The sequence below is a fragment of the Ovis aries genome, chromosome 2 (genome assembly GCF_016772045.2).
Source record: "Ovis aries strain OAR_USU_Benz2616 breed Rambouillet chromosome 2, ARS-UI_Ramb_v3.0, whole genome shotgun sequence".
Classification (NCBI taxonomy): Eukaryota; Metazoa; Chordata; class Mammalia; order Artiodactyla; family Bovidae; genus Ovis; species Ovis aries.
Window position 1 is genome coordinate 149,563,888 of NC_056055.1, and position 13,575 is coordinate 149,577,462.

The 13,575-nt window shown below is 39.7% G+C and overlaps 1 protein-coding gene across 6 annotated transcripts in view; it reads left to right on the forward strand.

Moving 5' to 3' along the window:
* Positions 1-13,575, forward strand: part of ITGB6 (integrin subunit beta 6) — a 143,450-nt gene that overhangs the window by 64,741 nt on the left and 65,134 nt on the right. For all 6 annotated transcript variants that reach the window (XM_012110932.4, XM_042242592.1, XM_012110945.4 and 3 more), the window contains 2 exon segments: positions 7,613-7,778; positions 9,709-9,870. In XM_012110932.4, coding sequence (XP_011966322.3) covers positions 7,613-7,778; positions 9,709-9,870 — 328 coding nt within the window.

A 13,575-nucleotide genomic window follows, 5' to 3' on the forward strand; every position in this document is an offset into this window, starting at 1 on the left:
GTTCAGTCCCTCAGTCATGTACGCTCTTTGCAACCCCATGAACTGAAGCACCCCAGACTTCCCTGTCCTTTACCATCTCCCGGAGCTTGCTCAAACTCATGTCCTTTCAGCTGGTGATGCCATCCAACCATCTCATCCTCTGTTGTCCCCTTCTCCTCCTGCCTTCAATCTTTCCCAGCATCAGGGTCTTTTCCAATGAGTTGGTTCTTTGCATCAGGTGGCCAAAGTATTGGAGTTTCAGCTTCCATCATCAGTCCTTCCAATGAATATTCAGGGTTGATTTCCTTTAGGATTGACTGGTTTGATCTTGCAGTCCAAGGGACTCTCAAGAGTCTTCTCCAGCACCACAGTTCAAAAGCATTAATTCTTCAGCACTTGGCCTTCTTCATGATCCAACTCCCACATCCATACATGACTACTGGAAGTGAGGCCAGAGCCCTGCGCAAATTACAGTGAATAGGAGCCTTAATGAGGACCACATATTTGAGCACTTGAAAGGTCAATGTTTTCCTATTTTCCAGAGGTGTTTCTCTTATTCTTATTGGCAAAATTTACCACTAGCTAAAGTTATAAATAATGAAAAAATTTTGCTGCAACATTAAATTTTTTCTTTTTTAATCATGTCCTTAATTCTCCAAGTTTCTCTGTCCAGATTCTACTCCCTATACATTTACACACCAAGAATTCAAACACCAAACTCAAAAGTCAATCCTTTGATCACTCCAAACCCTATAATTAAGAAATAAAATGTTCTTTAGTAAGAAGGCTAAGAGAAGTGAAAGGGAAAAACATGGAGTTTTCCAGACCTGGGCTTAAATCATAACCTTGGAATGCCAGTCTCTTTATTTATAAATGGGGATAATAATATTCACTTCCTGGGCTATCATGAGAACTGAGTAGGCTGGAATATAATAGACATTCAAACCAGTTTTAATGTCCTTCCTCTCATTAATGCTAATTTTCTCTAATTATTTTAATCTAACGGTCCTAAAACTTTTAGATCTCAGAACTTCTTACACTCCTAAAAATTAAGATCCTCAAAATGTCAATATTCAGTGTCTTAGAGCATAAAACTAAGAAAATATTAAAATAATTAGTAGTCAATTTATTTGATAATTACAATTAAAAACACACTACATGTTACTGTAATAACACACCTTTAGAAGAAATAACTACATTTTCCAAAATAGAACAACAGTTAACAAGAAAAGTGGCACTATTTTAATTTTTACAAATCTCTTAAAATATCTAATTGAAAAGAAGCCAACTGAATTTTCACATCTGCTTCTTCATGTAATCTCTGGTAGTATTTTAGTTGAATTCCATGAAGGAAGTCAAACCTCATTAGATATATAGTTGAAAAAGGAGAAAGCAGTTCATAGATTTTTCCAATGACTGTAGACTTTCTTCTTTGATATTACATTCAAACTGGACAAGAGGTAAATTACGTTTCAGTGTGGAATTTGAAAAACATATCAGTGAACTTCCTATTTTTGTTACATTAAAAACCATTGATCTGTTTTGAACTTTGAATGGCTTTTGTTATTATTATTTTGGCTCTGTTGGGTCTTTGCTGCTGCACGCAGGCTTTCTCTAGTTGCAGAGAGCAGGGTAGCTCTCTGGCTGAGGTGTGTGGGCTTCTTGCTGCGCTGCCTTTGCTGTAGAACACAGGCTCTATCTCGGGTGCAGACCCAAGTAGCTGTGATGCACAGGCTTAGCTGCACTGTGGCATATGGGATCTTCCTGGAGCAGGGCTTGAACCTGGGTCCCCTGCTTTGGCAAGCAGATTCTTTACCTACTGGACCACCAGGAAAGAGCCTGAATGGTTCTTTCATTGGTGTGTGTGTGCACGTGGTTTTGTAATATAACGCTTTGGTCATTTGGAAAACGAAGTTTCAGTGAGTTACATAGATCTTAAAATTTCATGATAGAATATCTAAAAAATTATATTTGTTAATATTATCATTAATCCCATCAGATAAGTCTTGAAGTACTTAGAAGCTGTTAATGGGTGGCAGATGAAAGTTCTGTGAAATTCGAATTTTCTAGTTATGTCAAATTTCATCATTGGCAACAAATCTTGATAGACTTACTTTCTTCATTTTAATCAAGATGTCTGCCAAAAACTTAAGTTGAAATGATGGCTTGGTTGTCAAGCATTTTTTCAGGTAAAATGCTTGTTCCATAAACAACAGTTCAAACAACTATGAAAGTGCTTTTCCACTGTAAACATGTACTTCAGTGTACAGCAGTAACACTGTATGCATGTTTCCTATGTGGTCACACAGGAATAATTTTTAAAAAACACGTATCCAAGGGCATAGGCTTAATAAAATTACTGCAACCCACTCCAGTATTCTTGCCTGGAAAATCCCATGGACAGAGGAGCCTGGTGATCTACAGTCCATGGGGTCACAAAGAGTTGGACACAACCGAGTGACTAACACACACAGCTTCATCAAAGGCAATCAAGTATGAAAAGATGTTTGACATCACTCATTATCAGAGAAATGCAAATCAAAACCACAATGAGGTACCATTTCACACCAGTCAGAATGGCTGCAACCCAAAAGTCTACAAGCAATAAATGCTGGAGAGGGTGTGGAGAAAAGGGAACCCTCTTACACTGTTGGTGGGAATGCAAACTAGTTCAGCCACTATGGAGAACAGTGTGGAGATTCCTTAAAAACTGGAAATAGAACTGCCATATGACCCAGCAATCCCACTGCTGGGCATACACACTGAGGAAACCAGAATTGAAAGAGACACATGTACCCCAATGTTCATCGCAGCACTGTTTATAATAGCCAGGACATGGAAGCAACCTAGATGTCCATCAGCAGACGAATGGATAAGAAAGCTGTGGTACACAATGGAGTATTACTCGGCCATTAAAAAGAATACATTTGAATCAGTTCTAATGAGGTGGATGAAACTGGAGCCTGTTATACAGGGTGAAGTAAGTTGGAATGAAAAACACCAATACAGTATACTAACACATATATATGGAATTTAGAAAGATGGTAACGATAACCCTGCATGTGAGACAGCAAAAGAGACACAGATGTATAGAACAATCTTATGGACTCTGTGGGAGAGGGAGAAGGGGAGATGATTTGGGAGAATGGCATTGAAACGTATATTATCGTTTGTGAAACGAATCGCCAGTCCAGGTTCGATTCATGATACAGGATGCTCAGAGCTAGTGCACTGGGACGACCCAGAGGGATGGTATGGGAAAGAGGTGGGAGGGGGGTTCAGGATGGGGAACACGTGTACACCCGTGGCAGATTCATGTTGATGTATGGCAAAACCAATACAATATTGTAAAGTAATTAGCCTCCAATTAAAATTAATAAATTTCTATTAAAAAAAAAGAAAAGAAAACAAACAAAAAAAGGGTAATCAAGTGAAAGTAGCACCTTTTTTTTTTTATTATGACGTATGTTTGATGGTAAGAAATATAAGGAATGCCAGGCAGTTTGGAGCCATTGCCTTGACCTGTGCTAAGACACCAGCAGTTTTACTTACTCTTACTTGGCATCATCAGTGAAAATGTCAACAGTGAAGAAGACAAATATTATCTCTTATTATTATGAAGAATGTGTGATCTGAAAAACTCTCTTAAATGGTCTCAGGGACCTCTGTGGGTCTGCACACCACACTTTTAAAACTTTTAATCTAATCTTTAGTGCTTTTTGCAGTAGCTTGCTTTCTCTACCTTCATCAGATGGAAGTAAAATAAGTAAGTAAAGTCGCTCAGTTGTGTCCGACTCTTTGCAACCCCATGGACTGTAGCCTACCAGGCTCCTCCTTCCATGGGATTCTCCAGGCAAGAGTACTGGAGTGGGTTGCCATTGAAGGTCACTAAAAATTTCACCATGTAGGAAGCCTGAATGGTTTACATTTTTGAAAGAAGTTCCCCTTATGCTATTGTCTAAGACACAGCAATAAAAATCATATTTTCTATATTTGTAATGAATTATAATATACACTTAAAAATATTTAACAGGACAAAGAAAATTTTCTCCATCAAATATTTTGAGGGATTTTTTTTTTAAACATCATTTCACATTTAATTTGGTGTTTTGTTTTGAAGACTTGAACCATGAGGAATTCATTGCAGTTTTGAAAAGAAGAAAACTCGACATGAATGTTTAGATTTCCTATATGTATACACAAAAAAATGAGTATATAATTTTAAATTTCAAAGGTAATAAGACCATGTGAAAATGCAGACATAAAGAAAAAAATGGAAATCATTTTTAAGTCCACTAAAAATGATGGTGTTAACCTTTTGTTATATATCTTTATAGTCAGCAACAAGTAATTCCTTCAATTGCTATCTAAGAAAATAACAACTAAATATAAACATTCTTTATAGGAGGAACTCTGACCAAAATGGGCAGTCTCCACTCAAAATTTCCTGATGTGACCCAGCTCTGACATTATACTTTGCTTAAGTTACATTCATCTCCCAGCACATGAATATGTTTCTTGAATTAATAAAAAATGTATTCTCCTTTTCAGAAGATTAGAGTTCTAGTAAGAACTACATAGCAAATAATTCTAACGAACAAAGATACAAATTTCCGACCAGACAATCGGAATTCTAGTTCTCTGACTGCAGAAGAGGCTTTAATGCCATTTTGATACAGTATGAACCAACGGCCCCCTATAAAATATTAAACAGTTTTCAAAACTAGCTTCCCTGGTGGCTCAGACAGTAAAGAATCTGTCTGTAATGCAGGGGACCAGGATTCGATCCCTGGGTTGGGAAGATCCCCTGGAGAAGGGAATGGCTACCCACTGTTGTATTCTTACCTGGAGAATTCCATAGACAGAGGAACCTGGAGGGCTACAGTTCATAGGGTCACAAAGGGTAGGACAGAACTGAGCAACTAACACTTTCACTTTCAAGACTAGTTGGACTCCAGGGACAATGTAAACCTCAAAACACAGTTATATACTTTTTATAAAATATTTTTAATGTAATTTTCACAGCAACTTTAGAAGTAGCTATTATTAGCACCCTCATTTTATAGATGAGGACACTGAGGTCCAAGGATAGATAACTATTCAGTCTTTTTATTCTAAATCTACACATTTTCTTCTACTCTATAGCTACTTTTGGAGAAGGCAATGGCACCCCACTCCAGTACTCTTGCCTGGAAAATCCCATGGACAGAGGTGCCTGGTAGGCTACAGGGTCGCGAAGAGTCAGACATGACTGAGCGGCTTCACTTTCACTGTCCACTTTCATGCATTGGAGAAGGAAATGGCAACCCACTCCAGTGTTCTTGCCTGGAGAATCCCAGGGATGGAGGGGCCTGGTGGGCTGCCATCTCTGGGACTGAACAGAGTCAGACACGACTGAAGTGACTTAGCAGCAGCAGCATAGCTACTTTAAATATTACAGAGGCAATTAATAAAAATGCTAAATTATTATCATTTTGTAGCTTAACTTTTTAAAAATTCTTCATTTCACATTTTAAAATACATTTCCTATTTGAAGGTGGGAAAAACTTGACTACATAAAAGGTTTTAAGGTATATATATCCAAGAACATTGTAAACTGAATTTTACAACTACCAAGAAAAAATTTCATATTTTTGAGAGATAGAGTTCTTACAATCATTAGAAAATTTTAAAAATACCTCATTAAGGAAATGGGACATCTCAGACTGTACCATTCGATGCTACGGAACTCAAACTCCCCTTGTACTGAAGCCTGAGAATACATCAGCTCATGGCTTGCTTTTTGTGAAAGTCTACTGACAGGAAGTAGATGATTATCCGTGCAGACACCAGCATTCTGGTTCTGGCAGAGCTCCATTTCTCAGTGTAAGTAAGTCTGTAATCATTTTGACTTGTCTACCTAGTTGATTGTCAACATTTACAGAAGTCTTGTTCTGTAAAGTCTCCTCACACCCTGCATTGGAGAATGCTGAGTATTGCTCCTAGGGAAAACACAGGGTTAGGTTCCTGCGAATCTCTGGTCACTTTTTCACCACTGAGCAATAACTTTTGTTTTCTGCATGTTCCTGTTTAAAGATGTCTTATTTAATAAATATTGCTGATTTGTTAGCATTGAAATCACAACCAAGAGCACTGTAACTCATGTCAGAACAAGGCTCACACATGTATTTTCCCCATAAGACACATCACAGTCTTCCTGCACTTAGGAATACCAGACAGCCTTTCAGCACTACACTGGGGGGCAACTCTAAACAACAAAATCATCCAAAAGCACAAAAAAGCAAATACACATGTCACCAAATAGACCCTGAAAAGAATATTTCTTTACAGTATGGGTGATAAAGCAAGAAGTCAGAGTCGTATTTGACCTCCCCTGGAAACATGCATGTCACGTGACTCAATTTTTTCGTATACTCATTCATGTACATGAATGATTGAAGAAGTTCCCAAAGGATTGATTTGGGGGTCGCAAATACATTTTAGCAATATGAATTTTCAAAGATATGGAATCTGTGAATAATGAGAATTGACTCTATACCTCAGACAGATAAATTTGGTGAAGAAGAGCCGAATCCTGAAAGCTGCATCAGCTTTGTATGCTGACAAGGCAGGCTCTTGAACTTGCCAAGATGCTCATGTAAGTCAACCAGCTCTTCCCAGGCAGCACACCGCAACCTCATTGGTGGCTACTTCTTTTTGTCTCTGAGCTTCTCCACCAGTGTTTCTCAAACTTTGGAATGCATCAGGAAGACTTGGTTCAACCCAGGTCTCTCAACCCACTCCTACTAGTTCTGACTTAGCAGGTCTGTAGTCACACCCCAGATTCTGCATTTATAGCAAGTTTCCATGTGATGCTCATGCTGCTAGTCCAAGGACCACACTTTGAGAAGCTGCTCTATATTATTAGCTCCACTTCACAAAGGAAAACCCAAAGCTCAGAAGGGTTGAGTATTTGCTCAAAATCTCATGTACAACTACTAGCTGGCTTTCAGAATAAAATGTTACTGAATTTAGGATCAGCAATTTCTGTTCTACTGTGATGTCTTTAGGGCACATCTCATCCAAACATGGCATTTTCCCCAAATGTAAACTGTCTTTAGTAGTGGCTTTACCCCCAGACTGGCCCACATGGTCTGTTCTATCACAATAAAGTTGGGCTCCAGAATCAAGAGACTTAGTCTCTGATTTTCAGGCCCTGGGCAGGCAGGACTGAGCGGAAGAAGGCAGATTTCTCTCTTAGTCTTGCTACAGGATGACATCCTTGATGACAATTTAAGCTATCAGAATACAAAAGAATTGTTGTCATCAGGTAAACTTAATGGCGGGCTTTGGTGGAGAGACAATAGAAGGTAGTAACTACATCCAAGGAGCATCTGATCACCTGATTATCTGTTTTCTGTGAACCAATGCAAGACACACAGCAAGCTCTTTGTGTTAGCTAATGTGACCCATTTGGAAGGGGTGGGTAGGAGATGATAAAACAACCTTAACAGTGAGACGCAGAGCCAAGTTATAGAGCCAGGCACTTTAGGAAATGCATCTTCATGGAAGGAAATGCTGTTAGGCTATTAAACCCATTCATTGTGTGTTCTATCATATTTCATCAAGAATATTTCACATCTTCCTTTTGCAGTAGTATTCCATACTTTTGTTTGCCTACATTTGGATTCAAGCACATTTTGCCGTTGACAAATGATGCTGAAAGATTCAACGAAATTGTGAAGAATCAGAAAATTTCTGCTAATATTGACACTCCAGAAGGTGGATTTGATGCAATTATGCAAGCTGCTGTGTGTAAGGTATGCTGAGGTTGAGCAGTGTTTCATTCTGTTAACCCAAATTTCATCTCTTGTGAACAAATCTTTGAAAAGCTTAGCTAACTTTATCTTTCCTTTAGCCATCATATTTCTACAACAGATACTTTTCTTAAAACACACCATTTATTCCGTCTTGTTGAAATGAGGATAATTGTTATGCCTCATGTTCAAATCATCTAATAAAATTATAATACTGTTGGGGAAAATTGGCTAAAAGAAGTCATATATAAATAATTCTCAAAGATCGAGATCAGGAATTTCCCAGGCATTCTAGTAGCTAAGGCTGTGTTCCCACTGCAGCGGGTGTGTGTTCGATCCCTGATTGTGGAACTAAGATCCCGCATGCTGTGTGGTGCAGCCAGAAAAATAACAAAGATGTAGGTTGTATTCGTTAGTTTTTGAACTAACCAAGGTGAAAAAAAAAATCAAATGTAGAAATTAATGAAAAAAGTAAAAATGCTCTGATTCACGGAGAAGGCAATGGCACCCAACTTCAGTACTCTTGCCTGGAAAATCCCATGGACGGAGGAGCCTGGTGGGCTGCAGTCCATGGGGTCGCTAAGAGTCGGACATGACTGTGTGACTTCACTTTCACTTTTCACTTTCATGCATTGGAGAAGGAAATAGCAACCCACTTCAGTGTTCTTGCCTGGAGAATCCCAGGGACGGCAGAGCCTGCCGGCTATGGGGTCGCACAGAGTCGGACGTGACTGAAGCGACTTAGCAGCAGCAGCTCTGATTCAGAATAAACTTCTACATATGATGAGCTAGCTATTGTTTTGAACCAACAAAATAAACATCAAAAGCCACAGTGTCTCTACAATAATGCTTGAATACCTCTCCTCCTTGACAATCAGACACATATCCATGGGAACAACTCTTCTGTTTTCAGATGACTTTCATGGAAAATATCAGGAAACAGATAGGACTGAGGGTCCTGGAACATAGGAGGCCAAGGAATTAGGGAAGGAAGGAAAAAGATAAGGTACAGGGGGATAACTACAATGAACTTTGTCCTACTAGTTTCTGATGCAATGGTGGTGGGTGTAGTTTAGTCACTAAGTCATGTCTGACTCTTGTGACCCCGGTGGACTATAGCCCACCAGGATCCTCTGTCCATGAGATTCTCCAGGCAAGAATACTGGAGTGGGTTGCCGCTTTCTCCTCCAGGGGATTTTCCTGACCCAGGGATTGAACCTGCGCCTCCTGCATTGCTGGCTGATTCTTTACTGCCGAGACACCAGAGAAGCTGACTAGTTCTTAGACAAATCTTAATTAAAGGGAGAGCTGTGTGAAGAAACAGAAAACAGACCAACTTAATTAGCAGTTACAGTGCTCTGCAGTCGTACTTTGATAAGCAATTCTCATCCTTGTATTATGCTGATAATTTTTGGATGGTAACAGTAAAAAGAGAAATATGTCTTTTTTACTCAAAAAGAGAAATATTTCTTTTTCATAGAAATATGTCTACAGGTTGGGTGAAATCTTAGTAAAATAGGCTTACTTCAAGTCCATTCTGTATTGCACTCTTAACTAGTTTTGCTTCAGCTTGGATTTGGGATAATCTACAGCCTCCCTCACTCCCTTCTCTCATTTTTCTGGTAAATTAAAAGCTGGACAGTAAAAATAATTAACTATGTAAAAATCAAGATCAACTGGATACTGATTGTAGTGAAACTATTTTTTTCTGAAGCCTAAATCATCTGAAAATGTAATCCAGGATAAAACAAATGTCGCATTATTTCATTTTTAATACATTAATACTACCAACTCACAATAGATAAAAAAGTCTAAAATAGACTGACTAGCAATATATTTTTTGATAATCTGAATGTGTCCAAGCATAAGTGATTCACTCTCAATAAATACCTGCCTCTTTTCCATACAAGCCAAATGCTTTTTATCATTGTAGGAAAAAATTGGCTGGCGGAATGATTCCCTCCATCTCCTGGTCTTTGTGAGTGATGCCGACTCTCATTTTGGAATGGACAGCAAACTGGCAGGCATTGTCATTCCTAATGATGGGCTCTGTCACTTGGACAGCAAGAATGAATACTCCATGTCAACAATCTTGGTGTGTAACCTGTACTCTACATACACTGTTTTCAGGGCTGCAAGTAGGCGAATGAAGCAACAATTGCTGTAACACACAGTAGAGTGACCCACACTTAGTAGAAGTAGTGTGCCTTTTCTGATTTGAGGTTAACAGATTGGCCTTTCTCAATTCTCCTCGTCCTGAGAGGTTCCCATAGGAGCGCAGGGGGGCAGTGGGGATATGTGATAAGTCCAGATTTGCTATAACACGAATGATCCCAGAACCTCCCCGATTTTTCAAAGAGCCAGAGGGCAGCAAAATGCAATACCGTCAGTTCATTCTGTTTGAACCACAGCCCTAGAAAGGAAGGCTCAGGCTAACCCTAGGAGTGATGGTCCCAGAGTCATGTTCCCTCAGTAATTCCATGTTTTCATGGACCCTGGGGCTCCTTGGGAAATCACTAATCAGGTGCTGCTTGACGGGTGCTTATTAAATTTGGCTTATTTTTATCACTTAAAAAATTCTGGTGACATTCAAAGAAAAAAAAAAAAAACTTGACTTTTGCAATACAAGGTAAAAATTTCAGAGCTCTTTTGGTGTATATGATCTGATTTGATCCTCACTAGAACCTTGAGTGTCTAATTGCTTCCCTTGAACAGACCATGAGGCTGTCATGCTGCTGCATGTTATTCCCTGTCTGAAATGCCCTTTCCCACAAGGCTGCTGAGAAACTCTTAGTGATCTGTTAAAACCCAGCTCCATCATGACTTCTCTTGTTTGACTTCTGCTGGGCCCCAAAGCAATCATCTCTCCCAAGGTCTTGTACACAGAGGGCTTCTTGTCCATCGCTAGATGGAAGTGTGTTTGCTGGTATCTGTTTGCCTTTAGCACGCATCCTCAGTGCCAGAATTGGTTTACTATCCCTGTTTCCTGATAGCACGGTGCTTAGAACATGCTAAAATACAATTGAATTATGGAGTAGTAACCTGGAAAAGGTTATACTATCCTCATGTAATACTTGGTATTAAATTGTACAGAGAATTTAAGTGACTTCTTTAAATGACAATGCTACAGAGGTGTATGTAGGACATAGAAAGAAAAAGGAAAGAGAATGCAGAATTTTAATATCAGATTGGAAAAACCATTTTCTAAAAAACTTTTAGTGAGATAATGTATAGAAATTCTTACTATAGTATTGGCAATTAGTTTTTAAAAATCTGATGGTTCATTTGGCTTAAAGCTCAGCATTCAGAAAAATAAGATCATGGCATCCAGTCCCATCACTTCATGGCAAATAAATGGGGAAACAGTGGAAATAGTGGCTGACCTTATTTTGGGGGGCTCCAAAATCACTGCGGATGGTGACTGCAGCCATGAAATTAAAAGACGCTTATTCCTTGGAAGGAAAGTTATGACCAACCGAGATAGTATATTAAAAAGCACAGACATTACTTTGTCAACAAAGGTCTGTCTAGTCAAGGCTATGGTTTTTCCAGTGGTCATGTATGGATGTGAGAGTTGGACTATAAAGAGAGCTGAGAGCCGAAGAATTGATGCTTTGGAACTGTGCTGTTGAAGAAGACTCTTGAGAGTCCCTTGGACTGCAAGGAGATCCAACCAGTCCATCCTAAAGGAGATCAGTCCTTTAGTGTTCATTGGAAGGACTGATGTTGAATCTGAAACTCCAATACTTTGGCCACATGATATGAAGAGCTGACTCATTTGAAAAGCTCCTGATGCTGGGAAAGATTGAGGGCAGAAGGAGAAGGGGACAACAGAGGATGAGATGGTTGAATGATATCACCGACTCAATGGACATGAGTTTGTGTAAATTCCGGGAGTTGGTGATGAACAGGGAGGCCTGGCGTGCTGCTGTTCATGGGGTCGCAAAGAGTTGGACATGACTGAGCGACTGAACTGAACTGAACTGAACCGAATGGTTCATAAATTACCTGCTACCGTTTCTTGACCTAAATCTCTAAATTTCAACATGGATGTTTCTACCTAACGTTTGATCAATGCGCTTAGTCTCTCAGTCATGTCCGACTCTTTGCGACAGCATGGACTGTAGCCCACCAAGCTCCTCTGTCCATGGGGATTCTCCAAGCAAGAATCCTGGAGTGGGTTGCTATGCCCTCCCTCCAGGGGATCTTCCCAACCCAGGGACTGAACCCGGGTCTCCCACATTTGAGGCAGTTTCTTTACCATCTGAGTCACTAGGGAAGCCCAAATTTTGATCAGTAAGTAACGTTCATCAAATTTATATATGTTTTAATCATGTAGGTTGTCCTTCCATATTATAAGTGAGGATAGCCACATTTTTGTATTTTGGCCAATGAGGGGAAGAAACTGAGAAATGGATACTTTTCTTGTTATTTTTTTTCTTGCAAATCTTCAAATGCCCCATAATAGACATCTCAGAAAACACAGGATCACAGAAGCAAATAGTGCCTGTTACCTGATATGACCTTCTCCTCTAATACCTGTTCAAGTCATTCTTGCTGAGTAAGCTGCTACAGTGCACAGAGCCGTGGGCTAGTTCCTTGCCTGTAACATAGTCCCCAGGGCCTTTGAGCACCTCCTATGCACTCAACACTGGGCCAGCCTCCTGGGGCCTCAAAATAACAGGACATGATCCTGGGTCTTGAGGAACTTACAATGTATCTGTGGGAGTTAAACCAGCATATCTGGACCAAATAGAAAATCATATTCACCTGCCTATTGAGGGCTACATGGTGCCGTCCTGGCTACACAGGCACAGCAGTTGGATGGTTGAAGAACGTATGGAGATAAGGAGAAGCCAGCACCAGAGGAATTCAGGCTTAAGGGTGAAGGATACTTAATGTTTGGGCAATTGAAACTCAGAGGAGGCTGAGAATGTCAGACTCACAAGCTTTATACTATCTGGATTCTACTGATATCCTGTAATTTAAAAAAAATCCAAATGGGATAGAAAGTGTGAATTATACAGCCAGATCTGCAGTTAGGTAATTGACCTGAATATCTTAGGCAAAATTATACTTTTCTCTCAACTTGAATGAAGAATACATTAGAAAAATATTCCTGAAGTGCTGAGAATATATGCAGTGAGCACATTCACGTACAAGAAGGCCTATTTGTCAGTGTTCCTGTACATGAGCTGTCTGCAGTCATAACCGACATGGTATTCTTAGTTGACTTGCTTGCAGATCACTCTCTAATGTGAGTTTCCCTTTTGTATATTATCCATATTTGGAGTCAGGCCAGGCAAACGGGCTTCATATTTTCTAGTCTTAGAAAGTAAAGGTCATCTGCCAATATGATAATGAGTGACTTTATTTTTTTAATTCTCATATCACTCATGAATGAATGCCTCAATGAAACAGAAGTAAACTGAATGCAATGTGCTTTCAACTGTCCTGTAAAAATAATGGCAGCATCCCATAAAACCAGTTCATGACATTAAAAAGGCAGTAAGAGCAAACCAGAGATGTGCATAGGAACTTCTCAAGTCAGAGGGATTTAGGAGCTGCAGTGTGTCCTTCCTCAGCAGGCTCGCCCTTGCTCAACCCTCATTCCGGCCCATCCAGTTCCAGCCAGAGCTGCAAGAGTCCCCGTGGTCACATTCGTCATAGTCTAACAGCTCCTCCCTCGGTTCTAACCTCCCCAACAATGTCAACCTTCCGGCAAGTGGCACTTAGAAGAAGACATGCATCTCTACCCTTGAAAAGATGACACACTATAAGTCTTTAAATAAATTTAGTG